The sequence below is a fragment of the Gopherus flavomarginatus genome, chromosome 11 (genome assembly GCF_025201925.1).
Source record: "Gopherus flavomarginatus isolate rGopFla2 chromosome 11, rGopFla2.mat.asm, whole genome shotgun sequence".
Classification (NCBI taxonomy): Eukaryota; Metazoa; Chordata; order Testudines; family Testudinidae; genus Gopherus; species Gopherus flavomarginatus.
This window is the reverse complement of record NC_066627.1, coordinates 45,545,442-45,567,535: the sequence shown is the minus strand read 5'-3', so window position 1 is coordinate 45,567,535 and position 22,094 is coordinate 45,545,442. Positions and strand designations below refer to the sequence as shown.

The 22,094-nt window shown below is 44.1% G+C and overlaps 1 protein-coding gene across 4 annotated transcripts in view; it reads right to left on the bottom strand.

Annotated features, from left to right (window-relative positions):
• The window catches only part of SLCO4A1 (solute carrier organic anion transporter family member 4A1), a 48,485-nt gene that overhangs the window by 5,795 nt on the left and 20,596 nt on the right, over nucleotides 1-22,094 (bottom strand). For 2 of the 4 annotated variants that reach the window (XM_050918671.1, XM_050918670.1), the window contains 10 exons: nucleotides 19,229-20,166; nucleotides 17,325-17,415; nucleotides 14,444-14,565; nucleotides 13,181-13,292; nucleotides 5,850-6,004; nucleotides 4,821-5,016; nucleotides 4,064-4,226; nucleotides 2,515-2,687; nucleotides 1,975-2,039; nucleotides 1,021-1,179 (listed from right to left, as the gene is read on the bottom strand). In XM_050918671.1, the coding sequence (XP_050774628.1) occupies nucleotides 1,021-1,179; nucleotides 1,975-2,039; nucleotides 2,515-2,687; nucleotides 4,064-4,226; nucleotides 4,821-5,016; nucleotides 5,850-6,004; nucleotides 13,181-13,292; nucleotides 14,444-14,565; nucleotides 17,325-17,415; nucleotides 19,229-20,021 (2,029 nt within the window). In that variant the 5' untranslated portion in view covers nucleotides 20,022-20,166. Of the gene's footprint in view, nucleotides 1-1,020; nucleotides 1,180-1,974; nucleotides 2,040-2,514; nucleotides 2,688-4,063; nucleotides 4,227-4,820; nucleotides 5,017-5,849; nucleotides 6,005-13,180; nucleotides 13,293-14,443; nucleotides 14,566-17,324; nucleotides 17,416-19,228; nucleotides 20,167-20,687; nucleotides 20,811-22,094 lie in introns of all 4 variants that reach the window. The other 2 variants (XM_050918672.1, XM_050918673.1) reach the window with 2 other exon arrangements.

The following is a 22,094-nucleotide window of genomic DNA, read 5'->3' as shown; positions in this document are numbered from 1 at the left end:
GAAGATCACATATAAAGTTCACATATTGCCCTCCCATTGTCATCTTTCTAACAGACTGACCCCCAAAATCTCCATTTAAACCACTGCAACTTCAGGAAAGTTCAGCTCTGAAGCTGAACTTTGCAGTCATGACCTATCATCACACAGCATCAAACTCTGTATGTAAAAAGGAATCGTGCCATTAATTTGGAAACAAACTGGTTTTCTTGCAGCTGGGATTTGTTTTTAAATGAAGGACTGTTTGGATTGAGGATGGGGGAAGATCTGCTCTTTACCTTGTTCTTGACAATTAGCTGGGGCTAGATTCTCTGATCACCTGACTCCATGACAGTAGTGCACTGGGACCGATGCTCCCGCCATTTAAAACATCTGGAACCACATTGCACTGAGCTACATGGATTTAGAGCAGCTGAGGATCTGACCTGTAGTATTTTGTTGTTTATACTAGCATTGCTACACATACATACCTTCTCACCACAGCTGCTGATTCCTACTGTGACCTGCAAGCTAAGTGCCAATTTGGACTGAGCTAAAACAATGCTTTCTGCTCATAAATACTGAAACATTCGCCCTCTCGACATTTTCGAGCCGTGATCAGAGAATGGCTATTTACTCTTCTTTACAGCATGAGCAGAATGACCTGAGACACACTAGCTAATAGACTGCATTTATACACGCAACTCTAGTTCTGGAGTGAGTGATTTTAATAAAATGTGGATTTTGTGGAGTTTTTCCTCTAAAATTTTTAGAGGAAAAACATTTAGCTTGGAAAATAATATGAAGTCAGGAGAATGATGGTACCCAGAGAGTTGTTAAATTGCGAATCATAAATGGAATATTTGCATTTAGTGACAAACACCGTGCTGTGTTTTCACACCAAAGTTGCGTGAAGATAGGATTTGTGTTGTGATCAGAACAGCATAAAGGAGGTTTCCAAAATTCTGCCACAGTTGGCGCTGCTCATCTAACCAGTCATAAGCAAAAAGCACAGGCTAGGAGATGTGAAAGTGAAATAATAACTGGGCATCACCTTGTAGACAATTCCAGCGATCAGAGTGTATCGGCTCATGGCAGAGTTCTGGTAAACGTAGCAAGAACCTTGTTCTCCACACTGGTCCTGCCACACCAGACATGATAGATCAATCACTGAGCCAAAGGCAATAGGACCGGGAATGCCTCCTGCATGAAGACAGAATGGAACATCAGTTGATATAACTTCAATCTATCATCCTCAAGATAGCCCAAAGCACAGGTTTTGCAGGTACAGTGACTGAGTAAGCTAACACTGCAACCTGCATGGCTGGAATTTCCAAAAGATCCTAAAGGAGTTAGGCACCCAAACCCTACTGAACTGGGTAACTAATGCCCATCAGCTCCTTTGAAAACCCCAGCCTATGAACTCAGCAATGACATATGTAGTTATCCAGGGCCTTGGACAACACAGCCCATTTTCTTCTTGGAATGAGCAGGTGCCCACCGCTATTGTTTACTCCTCTGGAGACCTGTTATGGGAGTTGTAGTTTTCCGTCCAACAGCCAGCTTACACGGTTAACAAGAGAGCTCACTTCAGCATATGACACTATAAGAGTTCAAATCTGCATCCCCACCGGGAGCCCCAGGAACTTTTGGTGTCCTGGCCAGGCTGGCGCCCTGAATTTACTAAACTCAAGCTAATGACATGGTATGAAGCTTTGCTGTTCTGTGTTAAGTTATCTCTACAGCTGGGTGAGCTATTCACAGTGAACAATCTAGCTGCACAATTGAGCTTTTTTTCTTCCTGTTTGCAAATTACATGCAACAGGATTGGATGTTTATGAATAGTGTAGGTAGGTGAGAGAAAATATCCTCCACTCAAACATCACATATCCCCAGTCCCCTGCTGTTAAACTATCTGTATTTGGCCCATTGACACTCCTGTGATAAGTGGTTTATAAATACAATAGGAAAGACATACACATTCACTCCATACTATACCTAGAGTTCTTACTACAATCCACTGGATTCCTAGTGCAAACGACCTCTGTCTATCAGAGACACACCTGGAGTACACAAAGGTAGAATTTTAAAATGTTGACATGAAGCAGTAGCAACTCGCCAGCAGCAAAGAGAAAAGCCTCTCCACACCCCGTAACACCATCAAACAGTGTACTCTGATGATAAAGGGATATACTTTCAGCCAGAATGAGGTTCATTCTCCCCTTTTGTGGACATAATGTGCACCAGCAAAATTTGTGTCCACGCTTTTGAGAATTGTGAGGGCAAGTCTGGGTATTTGCACATCTAACTACCTCACTGAGGGCACAAATGAGCTACATACAGGCGCGAGCGCTCAGATTGGGCTCACAATTGGAGCAAATTGAGAAACATGCTCGATATCTTCAACACACTGAAAACTGGGCCATTTTCATCAGGCCCTGTACCACAATTGCTAAGATAAAATGAAAATGTTTGCTTTCAATTACTTCCTGCTGAAACGGGGGCTTTGTACGGTAAAGAGAAGGTTCCACTGCTTACCGTAGAGTTGCAGTCAGCGCCGGAATACTGCATAGGAATGTAAAGAAAATCACAAAAAACATGAAAACCAGAAGGACAGTCCTTCTCTCACAGGAGGAAGTGCATTTCCCTGCTATCGCTTGGGCAGATCCAGTGGGATCATTCTCCAGGATACAGCTACACTCATGGTAAACCTGGGAAACAAACACCTCGTCAATTTCCCAAAGAGACAGCGTTTCTATAGTCATAATTTGGGCCATGACTAGAATTGCACATGGTCAGATCAGCTATTTTTACAGCTAGGTTTTGCTCCTGGAGCAGAATAAGGCAACCACAGCAGGGCCAAGGATTTGGCCTTATGCCAGTTTCCAGTCCAGATATTATCAGGTTGGGTGGCAATGAACTTCACAAGACTGCTCTCAACTCTGGAAACATTAGTTATTGCATAGTGTGAACACCCTCACATACATTGTCCCCTATGTGCACAAAATACTAACAGGGGACTAAGAGCACACAATGGAACAAACTTTGCTCTGAGAATGGGAATTCCGTGCAAATAATGGGACAAATTCAGTTCCCAGTTATACCTGTGTAAATTCAGAGTTCAGTTCAGTTATCAGCAAATATAGGCTTGAAATTAGATGAAGATTTCTGACCATCAGAGGAATGAAGTTCTGGCACAGCCTTCCAAGGGGACCAGTGGGGGCAAAAAACTTAACTGGTTTCAAGACTGAGCTTGATAAATGTGTGGAGGGGACAGTATGATGAGACTGCCTACAGTGGCATGTGGTGCATCTGCAACTGCTAGTAGCAAATATCTCCAACCTCGGGAGATATTTCACCAGATGGGGAGGGCTCTGAGTTACTACATTGAATTATTTCCCAGGTGTCTCGCTGGTAGGTCTCACCAACGTGTTCAGGGGCTAACTGATCACCATATTTGGGGTCAGGAAGGAATTTTCCCCGGGTCAGATTGGCAGACACCCTTTTGGGGGGGGGGGGGGTTCGCCTTCCTCTGCAGCGTGGGAGCATGGGGCACAGGTGGGTTTGAACTAGAGTAAATGGTGGATTCTCTGTTCTTTAAATTATGATGTGAGGGCACAGAGGTTGGGGGTCTATTACAGGCGTGGGCGGGGAAGGTTCTGTGGCCTGCGATGTGCAGGAGGTCAGACTAGATGATCATGATGGTCCCTTCTGGCTGTAAAATCTATGAATCTATGAGTTATGCAGGATTTACATCAGTGCAGCTGAGAGCAGAATCTGACCCACTGCCTGGAGTCTAGACCCTTAAGTAATAACAATTGGAACTTCAAACTCCAAAATGGAACAGCAGGACTAGGTCAGTGCTGGGCAGCAGAAGCATTACCAGAGTACTTGCATCTCAGTTGGTGCCCAACGCTCATGAATCCTATGTATTCACAGGGGGTCCTTCTACAGTTTATATCAGCCTTAAAGCAAAGCTCAAAACCTGAATAAACTTAATGTAACTTCATCAAGGTTGGCCAGAATTTATGAAGGCGGATGTGCTAACTAATGTTCTTTGCTAACACCTGGGTTCTTCAAACCATACCTTCTTGCCACTATCGAGGATTGATATTTTTTTGCACCCTGCATGGCAGGCAGAATAATACATGATGTCATCACTTCCACAGACTGGACTGTAGATCTCCCTTAGACAGTCACATTCAGTATTGCACGCTGCAGTCAGGTTTAGGCTGCTTTCGAGTAAGATGCTAAAGGAAACAGTGGATTAGTCAGCAGATGTTCCTTTAACCGTATCTTCCAGGGCTGGGTGGGGTGGAATAAGGGCTTGTTTACATTACCCGCTGGATCAACGGGCAGTGATCGATCCAGCGGGGGTCGATTTCGCGATAAATTGACCGCCGAGCGCTCTCCCATCGACTGGTACTTTACTGGAGCTAGAGGCGCAAGCAGAGTTGATGGGGGAGCGCCAGCTGTTGACTCACTGCAGTAAAGACACTGCGGTGAGTAGATCTAAGTACGTCGATTTCAGCTACTTTATTCACCTAGCTGAAGTTGTGTAACTTAGATCAATCCCCTCTTACCCTTAGTGTAGACCAGACCTAAGAGGAAAAGGAGGGCACAGGGGTGTGTGAGAGGGGATGCTAAGGCAGTGGGATGCTGGAAGGTGCTAGGCTGTGTGTAGTCATGCACTTGGAACATGCCTATAAGGTTGGCCTTGCAACCATGCAGCGACCTTATTCTGTAGTGCATTAATATTAACCTCAGTGTTGATCGCTCAGATTTATCCTTGTGTTTCTGTACCACAACACACGACTGACGGGAACTGTGATCATTATTATTACCTTCGGTCATACATCTGCGTTACTCCCGCCATAGGCATGTTAGGGCAATGAATGAAAAATATGAAAACAGGCAGTAGACTTGTCACTGTGCAAAGTAAACACAACTTGATGATTCCTGAACAGCGAAGCTTAAACTTATTCACGATGAATCCTCCCAGGAATGTGCCTCCTCCCCCCGCTGGCACAACAAGATAACCTATGGGAAAAGAAACAAGCCTATAAATGTCAGGAGGGGAGTTTCTATTCATCTGAATGAATACATTACAGAGTTGGCATAATTCTGTGCCACTGGCCTATGCTTGTTTCTTGATGGGAATTTGTAGGACTTGAAAAGAAAAGAAAAGGTAAGAAAAGGAAAGGATACCTTTTGCCTTCAGTAGCAGCTCCGAAAGCCTAGCCCCAAAACTCAGAAAATAAGGAAATATTTTCTGCATATAGTGCAGTACTGCCCTGAAAAATGACTCTCCAAGAATAGCATTATGGGGTTCCATGTTTTTTGTATTCTACTGAATTCAGATCAAATTTGCTCAGTTTGCCAATTTAAATGTATTAACCTATGTGTGTATGTGTGTATATATCAGCCTGGGATCTGAGAGTGAAGCTGGGTTCTTTCCAGCTGTATGTTACCAGTAATACAGGTTCCGCAACTCAGATACTCTCCTCATTTGCACTTGAGTAGATACCACTATTGACAGTTCTCTTGATGGTGCACAAAGAGGAACAAACCCCAGCTCACTCTGTGTTGGTTTGGCAGGATCAACTGGTGTAAAAGTTGGAAAAACATTTCCCACTAAAGTTAGTAGATATAACACTGACTACACACACAGTGCAGGTCTGCTGGGACAGAAGGTGCCATTTATATCTAAGATTGCAGCCACATTTTACATGATACACACAGTGTCATTACCACATAGGGTCAGGACTGCATTTGACTCTGTGATAAAAGAGTCATCTCCTTGATCAGGAGATTTTAGTATTTTTAGACAATATAACATTTACATGGGCATTATTGAAAATCTGTTTTCTTACCAAACAAGGTAGCAGCTTCAGAGGCACTTAAACTATACTGTGACTCGAGGAACTTGGGTCCAAAAGTAGACATTCCCGCAATAAGCGTGGCTTCAGTTGCTCCAGCTAAACAGAGGAAGATGAAGGTCGGGTTCTTCAGAAGCAGCAATAACGATCTGTCGAGTCCAAGAGGCATACAGAAAAGACAAATATGAGGCAACTGCATTGGGTGATGCAGTTTTACTTTGTTATTGTCTCTTTGAATCTAAAGGGCTAGAGGGAGGTCTTTAGGCTCATCCGTGCATAAGGGTGGTACCCAGCTGCCCCACCTTTCACTGGAAGAAAAAAGAAAGGAAATAGTTGATGCAGCTCTTTGAAAATGCAGCATGCTTCTCTCCACATGCTGATTCAGTCATGGCACCAAAGAGCAGCACCCCTCTCTGACCACTCCCTCTCCACCTACTCAGGGTGGGGACTATTGGATGAACATTGTTGGGTAGCATCCCCTGTCAGCAGTCTCCTCCCTTGGAAGTGGAAAATCTTAAGTTTGTCCACTGAGTTTGATCCATGTTGTAGAGATTTCTCAATATTTTTTTTCCACTTGCCTACTCATGTAGAATGATGATTTCCTAAACTGAATACCTGGATTGCATCTGCAGATTTGTGAATGCATCTGTTGTGTCCACCTAGCTGATATTTACATAAGCAAACAGGGACCAGCATATGCAAAATGGGTGTTGCATATGCAATCATTGACATCATAGGTACAAAATAATGTGGGTCTGGCAGACACCAAATGGTGAAATCACAAATTCTGTCGATGCAGTTTAGATGGTGAGTTTTGAAAATTCGGGGCTTGTGTCTGCAAGATGTTGAGTGTCCTCAATTCCCATTCAGGGCACTAAAATCTGAGGGTGCTCAGCACCTTTCAGAATTGGGTCAGAATTGAAGGACAACATACCAATAAATACCACTTTTAGATCCTGATTCTGCTAGCTGTTGAATACACTCAATTCTCATTACAGTTTATGGGAATTATATCAGTAAGCAGTGATCTTAATCTTTGTAACCCTAACCCAGACCAAGTGACTGGGGTCAGGAAATAAAGCTAGGTTTCAGAGTAGCAGCTGTGTTAGTCTGTATCCACAAAAAGAACAAGAGTACTTGTGGCACCTTAGAGACTAACAAATTTATTTCAGCATGAGCTTTCGTGAGCTACAGCTCACTTCTTCAGATGCACAGAATGGAACACACAGACAGGAGATATTTATACATACAGAGAACATGAAAAGATGGAAGTATGCATACCAACAGGAAGAGTCTAATCAATTGAGATGAGCTATCGTCAGCAGGGGGAAAAAGAACTTTTGAAGTGATAATTAAGATGACCCATATTATTAAGATGACCAATTATCACTTCAAAAGTTTTTTTTTTCCTCTGCTGACGATAGCTCATCTCAATTGTTTAGACTCTTCCTGTTGGTATGCATACTTCCATCTTTTCATGTTCTCTGCATGTATAAATATCTCCTGTCTGTGTGTTCCATTCTATGCATCTGAAGAAGTGAGCTGTAGCTCACGAAATCTCATGCTGAAATAAATTTGTTAGTCTCTAAGGTGCCACAAGTACTCCTGTTCTTTTTGAGGAAATAAAGCTGTGTCTCATACGAGCACTCCTGTGTGTCACATGTTTACTGTTCTACAACTCAAACCTAATAAGTTTTTTCCTGCTCTAAGTACTTTCATAAAGATGTTATCGTCCTACTGTAAAGCAGCAATCAACACAGGCCAGACAAAGTGGGTCCCAGTTTAAGTTTAACTAGTATATTTAGCAAATACACTTTCCTTTTGACTAACTGGAATTTATTAGGGGAAAGCAGACATTCCAGACAATTTGCCATGTGCCATATGTATGCAGAAAGATGATCCAGCAGTGATCCTTCTGTTGGATACAGGAAAAGCCCCAGGCTTGCTTGATAGTCTCAGTTCTCCTCCTCCATCTGCGATATTGATTTAGGAAATCTACACTGCTTTGCTGGGATTTCTTTTGTTAACTGGCTTGAAATTCTGTCATGTAACTCTATTAGCCTACTCCAATTGCTCCCCTCTGAGGCTATTATGTGTAATGAAAAGTCCTCCCCAAAGCAATTTGGAACATACTGGTTATCTCTGGAATGACAGTAAGTCATGTACTCATCAGAGTTCTCCATACAGACAGATGATGTGTGCGTGTGTTTTATATCAAAATCACTTGACAGTTGCTTATTGCTTTCGAGAGAATGTGGAATGGGGGCAAAACTACTGCCATGCAACTAGATGTCACATGAGTAGAGCTGGTCAAAACGTTGCTGATAGAACTCTTTTCTGCTGGAAAAAGCTGATTAGATGAAATCAAAATGTGGGAGTGTATTGATTCTGTCAAAACTTTTGATGGAAACCAGGCAGGTAGGTAGGCCAGCCTCCATATGTTTCCCAGGCAGCTGCCTCCTGGAGCTTCTGAACTCCCGGGGCAGCCGCTTCCCAGGGCTGTCTGCTCTGGTTCCCATGCTACCTACTCCTCGGAAAGCTGGCTGCCTGCCTGTGGAGTTGGGCACCAGGGAGTTGGTCAGCCTCCATTTTGATTCTCCCGAAATGGAATTTTTCATCCCATGAAACATTTCAAATTATTCACTTTTCACCCTGAATTGAGATTTTTTTTCCCTTACAAATTGAAACATTTTCAGTGGGAGGGAAGTTTTGTTTTCAGCCCATTCTAATGCGAGGTCTCTGCATCACATGTTCTGGGATTTAGATATTCTTGAGCGACTACCACTGTGCTGCATATGATTTCTTCACACTCAAGCAACCAAAAAAGAAAAGAAAGAAAGACAAATGGTAAATTCCTATAATGTAATTTCACAGGACCCTATTGCAACCATTCTCTCTAACTGTTAGAATCAGCTTAATTCCTTGAATATTCTTCCAGGGATGTCCTTTTCTTTTTCCCCCCAATTATTTCCCTTAAATGTAACATGAAAGAAATTAATCTGCATGACTGCATTTTATTTGGAAGCGTACTGTCTAATCTGTTGACTAGAAAACGTATGGCTGATTATGTATATTGTGTGATAGCTCCTACCTTCTACGCTCAAGAGAAAATAGAGCAGTAGGACAGTAATTATTCCATCACAGGAGAGACATTTTTGCCTGCAGAGTGAAGGTGTATGCATCAGATCCTCAACTGGTATAAATCAAGGTAGCTCCAGTGACACCATTGGAGGATCTACCTTGTATTCTATTGCTAACACATGTAGGGACTGATCCTGAGAGATAGTGCCCAGTACAAAGGGTACTGAAATCAATGGGAATCTTTTCATTGATATCAATGGGCTTTGGATCCAGGGAAGCTGCTGGAAGTCCTGGATGTCCTCAACTCTTGAATTCACTGGGAGCTGAGGAAACTCACCATTTCCCAGGGATAAGGCCTGCTATATATTAAAGTCTGATCCTGCAACCCTTACCCATATGGGTAGCCCTTAATCGTGCAAATAGTCCTATTGACTTCACTGAGATCATAAGAAAGATAAATAAAATATATGGAGATATACCTATCTCCACAGAACTGACTTGAAAGGTCATTCAGTCCAGGGCCTTGTCTTCACCAGCAGGACCAAATACTGATTTTTGCCCCAGATCCCTAAGTGGCACCCTCAAGGACTGAATTCACAACCCTGGGTTTAGGAGGCCAATGCTCAAACCACTGAACTATCCCTCCTCCCATAGGTGAGGATCTACTCACCTGTGCAGAATAGGGACAATGGGATGCCATAGCATTCACAGTCTAGTTACATTTTAGTAAGTCAATAACATGCTACTTAAAAACTCTACACTTATGTTTACATCATTTTGGTGAATGTGCATGGGGACTTTTTCATCTTTTGAAAAGGTTATTGTTAAAAAACACCAAATGAAACGCAATGAACTTCCTCCCTTTCCAAAGCTAAAACAGTGTTAAAGTTGTGATGTAAACCAAAGCTTCCTCCCCTCAGGTAATCCAAAAGGCAGGAATGTAATATTGAACTCAGCTCCTTGTTTTGGAGATCAGTGCATTGTGCATGCCTAATATACCAATGACCAATCCTCATAAAACAGATGTTTATCAATTTTGTATAAAACTCCCCTTCTTTGATCAGCCCCAGCAAACTATTTATCAAGCATGCCTCTTGTATATTCTGTTTAAATGTCTATTAGATTGACACCAGTGGACTTTTTCATGTGCACTACCAAAGTGGAATATGTGATAGAAATCTGCAGAGGGAAGTAGAAAAAAAAGGAAACTTTCATCAAGCTTTTCTGAACAGGAATCAAGCCGCAATTCACTGATCGACTGTTTCATCATATTGGCTTCATTCCTGGTTGTTGCTGGCTGCGAGAATAGTATCATGTTTTAAGCAGTACATGCTTTCTCAAGAGCAGAATCAGGCTACTTCAGGGGTTCTCAAACTGGGGGTCGGGACCCCTCAGGGGTTACAAGGTTCTTATATGTGGGGTCACGAGCTGTCAGCCTCCACCCCAAACCCTGCTTTGCCTCCAGCATTTATAATGTGTTAAATATATACAAAGTGTTTTTAAATTTCTAAGGAGGGGTCACACTCAGAGGATTTCTATGTGAAAGGGGTCACCAGTACAAAAGTTTGAGAACTACTGGGCTACTTGGATAGCACTGAGAGGTACCTTATTCTACAGGTAATTCCACATATCTCAACGGAACCCTCTTACTCTAAAGAACATGAATAAATGTGCCAGAGTCCGACTCCTAATTAACACAAAACTGGAACGGTGCTCCTATAAAATTAAGCTGCCTTTTGCCCTTGTAACTGACACATCAGCACATTCATCCAAAGCTGCCTCGTTTACAGATGTGATCCATTCCTCTAGAACAACTTTCCTTTAGGGCATTTTCTCTTCTCTCAAACCAAACCAGAAAACACAGAAGCATGTATAGTTTTTTGTTTTTTTTTAATAAAAGGGACAACTGACTCATTTTTTAAGATGCATAAAAATACAATCAGGTCTAGGCTGGCTCTTACTTTATATGATCTGGTTTGCCCATTTCTAATTATTTGCCATGTGTTCTCCAGGGATTAGGCACATTAAGGAATGTTCAAGGCCAATGAACTGATCCTGCAGCCCTCACTCAGGCAAAGCTCCCATGAGGTCAATCAGAGTTTTGTCTCGGTGAGGCCTGCGTAATGCGAAGCACTGAAGTTTAGATACAGCTCCCTTAACATTATTTAAATGCAGTTTTTGAATTTAATTTCCGTGTGGTGAGTCATGACCTCCGAAAATGGCACTGGGTCAAGAATTTCATTTAATAACAAGGTGGAAATCAGTTCAATGAAATATTCTTCATAAAATGTACTTAACCCGTGGTGAACTGCTTTGGTGTTGCCCTGTGTGAATAGCTGCTTAGAGTCAATCAAAGTTGCTGTTGTATGAGGTAAATTCGCCTGTGCATCTCTGTTTCAATCCTCCTTTTCATGTGCAGAGGCAGTTAATGATTCTAAAATTCACAAATTACCCTTAGCAACAGGATTATGGTTCTGCAGCAGCTATTATTTTTGTTTGCATTGTGTGGGTATAACCTGTCAACTGTAGTTGTATCTAAGAATGGTACTTGGAGAGGTTGAGGAAATAAACCTATAGTCGCTGGTGTTATACTCAGCTTCCACAAAAAAAAGTGCATCACAACTAACACAGAGCATTTCTTCAAGATCCAACTCCTGTACATTCAGTTAAAACAGAACTCCAAACATTACGTGCAATAGCATCATTCAGTAACTCCCAAACATTGCCATTTGGTATCATTCAGCTTCACTACATGACCCTTTCTGTCTCCCACACTCCTCCAGTTAAATGCTAACTGAAAACACCACAGAGAAATTCAGTAGTAAGATGTTACCTGTATCTTATTTAGGTCAATTGTTCATTGACACTTCCTGCTTTATGTTTCCAGAAAACAACTCCCCCTTAAACTGGCTTTTGGCCTGTGCATGTGGCTACGTTTACACTATGAGCTAGGGGTGTGATTCTCTCATCAAGGTTCTATGATTATAAATAGCAGCGTAGCTGCGATAACATGGGAAGTAGCAGATGAGGCACAGCTCAGCCCTGCTGCTACCCATGCTACCTTGGCCACACTGCTCTTTATAGTTACGCTAGCCTGATGAGAGCTAGTGCAAGTATATGTGTACACATGCAGGGGAATTACACCCCTAGGCCATAGTATAGACATAACCTCTGTGTGTGCCTATACAGACAGCTGAAGACTGGTCCTGGTCCCGGTCCTGCACTCTGCCACAGCTACTTTGCATAAGGAGAGAACAGAGGGAAAACCACAAAGAATTTGACTGGCACAGGAGAAAGGAAATGGAATAAAACAGAAAGGAAACTGAGATAAAACTAGGACAACAGGAAATAGATTCTAAACAGAGATACTGTATTAGACTTGATATGAGCAAGAAAAGGAAACGAAGGTGAAAATTAAAGGGACATATGAGGAAGCCAACATGGGACTAAAATAAGAGTAAAATAAGAAAAGCTCAGAGAAGACAAAGATGAGGAAACACTGGACAATAAACAAGTGAGCAGTGATGCAGAGTGAGCAGTTTATAAGCAATTTAAGGGGAAGAATCAAATGATGTACATGTAGTTTAGATCGTTGTTTCTCAAACTTTTTGGTACCGGGGACCAGCTTGCTGCCTTCCTAAACTGTATCAGGGAGATCTCAGGGACCAGTGTCGGTCCATGTACCGGTCGTTGAGAAACACTGGTTAAGCCCAGTGGTGATTGGTATTAAGCCACCTGCCATAAACCCCACCATGTCACATATCCCGGATGGTACAAGGGTCTCGGTGGGCACAAAATTGTGCTTATGAAAACAGGTAACAGTTCCTGTAACACACTGTGATGCTCTATGCACCGGACTGGGTTTTATTTCAAAAGCTGAACACAAACAGTTCCATAAACGTAAACTGTCCCCATATCAACTATGGAGCTGCATTTGGTGTCTGAAGTTCCTAGATTTATTCCTTGCTCTACCATTGAATCTGTAAAATGGGGTTGACGATACCTATCTGTACAGGAGCATTATAGTATTAATGTTTGTAAAGTGCTTTGGGGACGATTGGCTTGATCTTGGAAGATGTAGAGTGTCATCAACTCAAACTGATTTCAGTAGCATCCTACAGGATCAAGCCCCAGGTATTGCAAAGTATTTCAATTATTATTGTAGAAAGCCAGATGGAATTGGGGCCATTTCCCTAATTTTGGTAAGAGCTATATGAATGTCATGCACACGCAAAGGTACTCACCGTGGAAGATCTTTAACTGTTTTCCCAAAGTCGGGATCCGATGCCGTCTCTTGGCTCCCATCTTTCAGCTGATGAGCCTCAGAGACTCTCATGATGATGTAGCGCTGGGATCCTGAAAACATTGATGTAGGAAATAGAGACTATATGAGAGGAGGATTTATGTGCCACACAAGTCACAAATTCATGAGGGAAAAAAGCACCATAGTATAAACCTGATGCTAATATGACTCAGTTAGTCAGAAAATGCTCAACAAAAATGTTTCCATGTAAAAGAGGATTTTTTTTTCTGTGAAATTTTTTCCATTAGATACTTCTGTGCAAATGTTTTACCACTTCCCAACCAGCCCAACAAAGAGCAGCTAGGTGCCCAACTCTCTTCGAAAGTTAATAGGAGTTGGGTGCTTGACTCCAGTTTATTCCATTGAAGCCCTCCCTCTCTCCAATTCCATTGTCTCACATTGGAGACTCTCTCTCTACTCGTTTATAAGAAGCATAAAGGGGCGGAACAGAGAAAGACAACGAAACACTGGGAAGACAGGTGGCTGTGAAATGGAAGGTGCGAAATCAATGTATAAATTACACTTTAAAATACAAGAGCTTTTTCCCCAGCCTATTGTTTCCTCATTCACTGGCATTCATCCAGAAGGGCAACATTTAGTCAGGCATATCTCAAAATAGGAGGAGACAGCCCGTAGGAGTTAATGACAATCAAAGTATTATGCACATCTGCGGGGCATACAGAAAACGTCACATTATCTCAAGTATTCAGCAAATAAGAACAAAAGACAAAAGACAGAGATGGAGAGGAGGACAGAGAAGCAAACAAAAGACCTTAATGGAGAACAAAATACATGGGTGAAATTGTATCCTGTTCCTTCCCGGTGTATAGGCAGAGCTGTATAGCATGCAAGTTGAGGATAACTGCCTGAATGCAAGTGGTAGTAGCATAAAGGACAGCATAAACAGCAGGCTAATAGTAACAAAACAAAGAAATAGGGTTCTGCCTCACTGGAGTAATTAGCATCTAATGACTAAGTTCTTTTCGCTCCAGCCTAAAGCAGCCAATTTGCATGGCCTCATCCATAGACTTATCAAATCTGTGACACTGAAATGAGAAACAAGGTTTGTATCACAGCAGCAGCAGCAAGGCTCAGGCAATGGCTTCACTGAAACACAGGCTAATGAGTCATGGCAGCCGTCCTCCATTAAGAAGATCCCCAAGTGTTCTACCCGAAGTTATTCAGGATTTTGTTCTTCGTATACCTGGCAGCCGGCGAGGGTAACCCAGAATGGGAATGGCAGTGAGAAGGGCAGCAGCTCCAGCACCCAGGAATCCTATCCACCAGGCCCCAACCCAGAGAGTATTATCTGGGGTTAGATCAACTCTGTAAAAGAACAAAGGGGGGAAGGAAATTACCTAACTGGGATGGAACATTAGAGACTTCACCCTAACACTGGCATGGATCAGGAGTAGCAGGTGAAGTCAGCAAAGTAAAACTGGTGCAAGGCGGAGGGCAATCTGCCCCCAAGTATATTCTGTGCACTTGACAAACTGAAAACTTGGAGCCAAATTCTGCTCTTCCTGAGATGAGTATAAATCTGAAATAATTCCCCGGGCAGCAATAGAGATAGCAGATTTATACTGATGCATCTGAGAGCAGATTTTAGTCCTTGGATTTTACTTCTTACTGAAAAATAAAATCACTGTCCAAGGGGGCTCTGTGCTGTAAGGAACTAGAGAAGACTTATCTTTACTATTAAAACATCACTATGGGCTAAATTTTAACGTTACAGCCTGATTGGCTAAGGGGCTGTGCTGTTCCAGGGGCAAACCCAGAGAATGAATTGAGACCCAGAGAGTCACAGCTCCACCCTGCTTTCCTTTCTCTGGGGAACTTGGGGTACAATATTTGCCCCCTTTTCACAGAACAGCTTTCTCTCCTGAACGTACCCAAACAGCTACTGGGGTGGGGGGAAGGGGACAGAACTACGGCTCCTTCCACTCCCAGCAGTGGAGTATCAGCTGAGTAGCCCCTGCTGTCCCTCACATGGCTGCAATAACAATTTGGCCAAGGCTAAGCAGGGGAATTACAGGGCTTTATCCCCCATATTCCCCTGTATGGCTGAGTAAGGACTGTGGCAAGAAGAACAACATGTGGCTGGGTGTTCCCAGCCTGGAGTCAGTGCTCAACAGCAGTGTGAAAAGTACTGTCAGCCCTCGGCATTCTCCTGTAAGTCAATCATAACAAACCCCAGTACAAAAGGCTGAACACGCCTGAGTATTCAGAACCCTCATCTAACTGTGCAATGGAAACTCTGCCAAAGGGCTCTTTATTCGCAAATAAACTGCACAAATAATCCTTTTGAATTAAAGGCAAATTCAAAGGCTGGCACAGGTGCGTTCCATCGGTGACACAACCCCTGGGGCTGCCGCTTCAAAGCTGCTCCAAGCTCAGATGTTCCAAACACCTATGTGGTTTGCCAACGGTGTGTCTTATCACATGAGAGAGCCGCAGAGTAAATTTAGCGCTTGGCTTTCATGATTGAAATCAAAGGGGAAGCGAAGTACTCCAGCATTTTCCACCCCATTCTGTGTGTAACCAAAGAGCTGATCAATGTGTGTGGAAACAGTATGAAACTTAGCTGAGAATATAACATCAGACAAACTCAAAAGTGCTCAGCATTTGAGGCAAGATATGCAAGAGAGCCCAGCTCTTGTCTCGGGCTGAATACCAAACATGCCCAGCACTCTACAGGTCCCACTTTGGCAACAAGAGCTGATGGGAGCACTTCCGAAAATCTGCCTGTTTCATTTAGGTGCTGAAATGGGAGCTGAGCTCTGCTGAAAATCTGACTGCTTCTTTTGCGTGCAAAACTGGGAGATGGAGGTGCTGAAACCATTGCAACCAGGTCTCTACTGTGGTGCCCCTATGATTTGTGCATATAAGCAGGTTTCTGAATGAATAAACAAAATATTTTTACACCTGGCTACCTACGCTAATGCTCAAATGTGAGCTTGCTACTATAAGCCACCCTGCCATCTTGGCCAACACAATTTGTCATTGGTACTTATATGGCCCATGCTACTGTAGTACCTCAGCTAGGGTGAAAAGATAGCACGTGTGAAAAATCAGGACACTTTGGGGGGGTATAGTTTCCTATGTAAGACAAAGCCCCTAATATTGGGATGGTCCTGATAATATTGGGACATCTGGTCACCCTAATCTCAGAACTTTATAATCCTTAATGTCTTTATCCTGACCACATCCCGGTCAGATAGGGGAGTACTATCATCTTCATTCCACAGGTGGGAAACTGAGGCACAAAGAGACTAAGTGACTTGCCCAAGGTCACACAGGAAGGCTATGGCAGAGCAGACAATTGAATCTAGGTTTCCCAAGTTCTAGGCCAGCACCCTAACCACTGGACCATTCTTCCTTTCAGACCCACAGCCGATTGGCAACTATAACAGATCATTCCTGACATTAAAAACACGAGTTGTTTAACACTGTATTTATCTCTGAGCACTCATCAGTTCTGGGTTCCATTTTCATTTCTATTTTTGTCACCCAGGCCTGTGATCAATAGCAGATCAATCTTTTGCTACAAGGCTCATTGCCGAAAGAAACAACAAAACAAAATGATTCTGTCCACTAATCTACCAAATGTCACATCAAAATGACAGGCCAGGCTTGCTCATAAAACACTTTTGCAAGGATCATTTGTTTGCTGCAAATGAAAAAGGACCCCCTCCTCTCCCACAGAGTAAACCAAAGAGTGACGAGGTGGCACTGCAGAATCATTGTGAGGCATACTGGAAAAGGTGACATGCTGCATACACAGGGGAACTTATTCAAGAAATCCTCTTGCTCACCACAGCTCAGCTCCAGCACATGACAAACCACTAAGATGATGGAGTTAGAAAAATAAGGCTTGCGAGCAATTCTTTTCCATTAATGAAAACCCATCTTTCTAGCTTCAACCATATCCACACACAGCCCACTTACAAATTCACTGCTGGACAAAACCCCTTTGAAGACAATGGGTAGTTTTCCATTTAAGTTGCTAAAGGTTTCATTTAATTTTTTTTAAAGGAACTGCACAGCATAAAGGAAAAAGAACAAGATTATTTTTACCAACTTACTGTTTGCCTATTTCAGAATAAATATTTAGAAACATTCCTCCTACCAGATAACCTGCTGCGGGCCCAAGGATTGCAGCAGTGTAGAAAATAGCTGAAAAAGAAAACAATCAGTGTTACTGAATCCTTTGCATTTTTCTGAAAGCCCTGACTCAGCTCTTTCTTTAAGCTAGCCCTCAAATGAAACGGTGCAAAAAATCCTAGGGTGATGGTAGACACTGCCCTGGGCAAGGGAGTGGCATGAAAGTGCCATGATCTTAAGTGCAGCTCTGGAAAGAAGTGTGCCTCACACAGGGCCGTAATCAGGGTGAAGTGAATGGGACAGCTGCCCCGGGCGCGAAACCGCAGGGGCAGGAAAATGGACTGGCCAAATGCTGAAAAAAATGGCAGCAAATATGCTTGCTCACCCTGGGCGCTAAAATGGGTAGTTACAGCTCTGGACTCACACACACAGCTCTGGTGTCTCAGCTCCCTTCCGCTGTGGGGTAACGGTCAGTGCTGTGGAGGCTATGGACTGCAGCCAGCAAAGATCCTCCTTCATTTTGCAAGGCGGGATTCTGGACTGTAGGGGGCAGAAGAGCCTGGCTGGCTGTAGTTTAGAGAAGGTTCTCACAGCGGTGCCAGGTAACATTTAGATGAAAATATATTGGTTGTTATTAAATACAAGCTCTCTGGGTGGTAAAAAGAATAGCAAGATCCACCCCCTGCTTCTTTCACTCAGGAAAGACAGTAATTTCCTGCACGTCTTTACTAGCAGCAAATCATGACACTCCCCACACTGTCTCCGTAAGTAGAGGGATGAACTATGACTCTGCCTCCTTCCTGACCTTCCCTCCCCACATGCTCCAGCAAAGGAGTAAGCAGGCATGCAGGCCTGGATTTGTACGGACTTGCATGGGCGCACAGTCCAAGTCACACCTTTTCCATTTATTCCTTCCATGGTTGGGACATAGGCAGATGGACACTCATGTATTTGGGACTAGTCCAAGTACCCTTGGAGGCAATGCACGTGCATGTGTTTGTAAGATGGGAGTCGAAATTGGTTTCAGCAGAAAAACTACTATGTAATTTGGAGTCAACTTTTTTCATTATTTACCAGTCAAGGGCTTGATCCTGTTAGCACGGACTACCAGGCATAATGCTGGGAATACTCCTGTCGTCTCACTACTGACTGGCAAGCAACATGCATGCTAGTGATGGCAGGATTGGAGCCTATATTTTGCTTTACCCTTCACTGCCATCAGAATAGTGACATGAACCATGGACCGGAACAGACTCCTGTGGTTTCTTCCTCTATCTCCACAGCCCTCCGGTATTACAGCTCAGGCCCATAGGTCTATCCAAAGCCAACTGAAGTTAACTGGAGTCTTTCAATTGACTCCAGATTAGGCCCTTAGTGAACATGTTCTCTATCACACCAATTTATATTAGAGGTCTTTTGCCATTCCCACATGATTAGCCATGCATAGAAGAGGATCTTTATTATGATCAATGCCCTTCTCATGCTGTAGCACTAAAAGGAGAAATGCGATCTTCAGGACAGCATGCTTTGGGGAAGGACAAAGAACCAGTGGATTGTGTTCTAAGTGTAGAAGCTGAGGTCAGACCTTATGAATGGGGGAGGATGAACCTGGAGATTTAAAGTAATGCATCTAGTTGCTGTAATATTCAGGCAACTCACAACATTATTCTTGCCTGTAAAAGGGAAAACTCAAAATCTTCCAGCCTGTTGCTTCCCCTCTCCTATTGTCATCTCTTCTGATATTTGGAACAAATTACTTGGATTACCCTTGGCAAGCTTCTCCAGCACATTACATTCCGGGCCAGCACAGATGCATTTGATTTCTCTTCAGCCAACATGACTGAAAAGAACAGAAGGCTCTTCCTCAGTAGGCTACTTGACTTACCGATATACACAGGGGAATAGTTAGACTTGACATTTTCATCTAAATAGGTCACTCCAAGAGTGTAGAGTGGTGTCGCTCCAATACCATGCAGGAACTGCCCGAGCATGAAGACAAATCTGTAGTTTGAGAGGATCGAGACGCTTTCTGCACATGGCATGCTCTGGTGGGAAGAGCATATGCCAGTCTCTTCTGAGAAGTGTACTTCAGATGGGCTAGTGGTGAAGTGTGGCAATGCAAAGACAATGGACCCGACTCCCATAATGAGCACTCCCCATCCCAGCCACCGTGGTTTATGCCCATTGCCCCCAAAGTAACTGACAAACATCAAGCAGACACATGCTGCTATGTCATAAGAGCTTGCAATCAGTCCACTCTGGTAGCTGTGCAGGTCAAAGCGCCGTTCTATTGAGGTGATGACTGTATTAATGAAGCCATTCACTATCATCCCTTGCAAAAAAGAAGCCACACAGAGGAATAACAAAACCCCCTTAGGTGTGTTGAAGAACTGTAAACAAGCAGGCGTGAAAGCCCCCCACCCACACTCAAGTTTGTCTCCTTCGGAGGAGACATATTTAACTCCTTTGTTGCTTTTCTTTTCGGATGCTGCATTGCAGAGAGGTTTCACACAAGAATCTGAAGGGCTGTTTGTGTTGGAATATAAAGTATCATTGCTCAGTGGTGTGTTACAAGGCTCCTTTAAGCTGTTCTCAACTGGACTGGATGCACCGGGTACAGTTAAATTCTGGGGGGAATTGAATTCATTTTCTCCTGTCGAATTATAAGACATTTCCATCAATGGGCAACCAAAGGCTTGTTTGCCTGTTTCTGGCTGAGGATCTTTTACACGATGCAGTGACGATTTGGCTCCCCGTATGTTGCAATTTATGGTCAGTTGTAAGCACGTAGAGGGTGAGTGTCAGGTTCTGGACCACTTCATTCTGTGACAAGAACATCAGAAGTTAGTAAACATGACATGTCAAGCAGTTCACCGTTCTCACTGATTTCTGTACCAAACCTTCATTTCTGAACCAATTCTCCCTTCAAGTTTAGCAAAACACTCAAGCTGCATTCAGAACTTCAGATTTACCCAAAGCCTAATCCTGCCAATGGACTGAAATGTCAGAGTCACCTTGAAAAAGGAGTAAGAAAACCCACTGTACGTTAAATGATAGTCACGGGCAACATAACGTTCTTACAAAAGCAAGGGGATTCTATGTTCATTCAGCAGCAATGTCTCCCTTTTCCCTTATTACTACAGTTTATGCTGAAAGTGTATCTCAGCGTGTCTCATGCCAGGAAATATTGGGACAAATTCTCTTCTCAGATACACATGTGCAACTTCCATGGAATCTGAGGGCAGAATGCAGCTGCTAGTCATTCTGAAAATGTTCAGCACAGATGCGGCAATGTACAGAACCAAACTCAGACCATGCCCAGCCTATTTGTCTGTTTTGTCCACCTGTTTTGTCCTGTCTGCCATGTAAGTGGTGTGCTCCTTGGGTCAGAGACTGTCCTCCTTGTTACTCATCTGTACAGCACTGACCACAATAGGGCCCAGATCCTATCGTAGAGTCCCTAGGCACTGCAATAATAGAGATAATAAATAATGTTTATTATGATGCAAGACCTGACAGGTGGACCAGCCATAATAAACCACCCCCGCTCACCAAGGTGCAAGTGTTACAGCTGCTCAGTGCTGTGGTATGCCAGACCTCTAAGGCAGTGCACCAGGTGTACCATGACTTAAAGGCAAGTGTGCTGTCCCCCTGTAATGGTCCCTCGCCCTCCCACTCCGAAGGAGGCCACTCAGTCCGGTCCTGTCTAGCCAGGACCAGAGTCCACAGGTCTCTGTTGCTAGGCAATATAAGCACTAGCCCCAAGTGTCCCACTAATGACTAAGACACATGGCTGAAGTGAACAGGTATTACACTAGAACTGGCAGAAAGGGGACAATAGCAGATATCCTCAGTACAGTGGCTTAAGCAGTTGCAATCAGGGAGACGCTCTAGCTATAGCCCAACTAGGCAGCTGCTTAGGGCGGCAGATTTGAGTGGCACTGTGACCCCATGCACCAGGTTGCAAAGCCACTCACTCACATTTGATCTGGCCACTTCTCCATCATGATGGACGGGCAGTGGGGCGAAATATGCTGCCATAGGCCTATGAAGGGGGGGGTGTAGTCAGGCCGAGTGGCCTCCCTCCAAATGGGAGAGCAAGAGACCATTACAGTTCCCTTGGAAGGCGGAGCCTAGATCATCCCATCCCCCTTGCCGGAAGTACAAGGGCGTGGCTGGAAGTATAAAAGGCAGGCCTTGCAGCACAGTTGGGGCAAAGCCTGCGGAGGTGAAGGACGTTCTGCTTGTTTTGCAGCATCCCAGAGCGGAGCCTATGCCTGCCTGTTCCTGATCCCCAGACACTGACGAGGACTGGCTCGGAGTGCCTACCGCCATGTCCCTGAAAGAGCCAGAAGAGGCCTGGAGGTCACAGGTACCGAACCCCGGGGAGGCAGGAAGTGGCCCGAGGCAGCCGCAGAGCAGCCGGCTGCAGAGCCCAGCATGGCTCAGTCAGCGTGTTGTGGCTAGATCCCCACCGAAGCAGGTGCAGCTAATCCTGCCCCTGCCAGGGCCCCGGGCTGGGACGCGGTGGAGTAGGGTGGGCCCGCGTCCCCCTGCCACTCCACCATGGGGTCGCTGACTCCCTACACTGTGCAGGGAAGCTCTAGCCCTGAAGGAGCCTCCCTTACCAGCACCTGTAGACTGTTTGCTTTGCTGGCTGCCTGAGCTCCACCCAGGCTAAAGCCAGCCCTGATACACTGTTCTGTTGCTGGCTGCCTGAGCCTCCTCCAGCCCAGGCCCCCAGCTCAGTT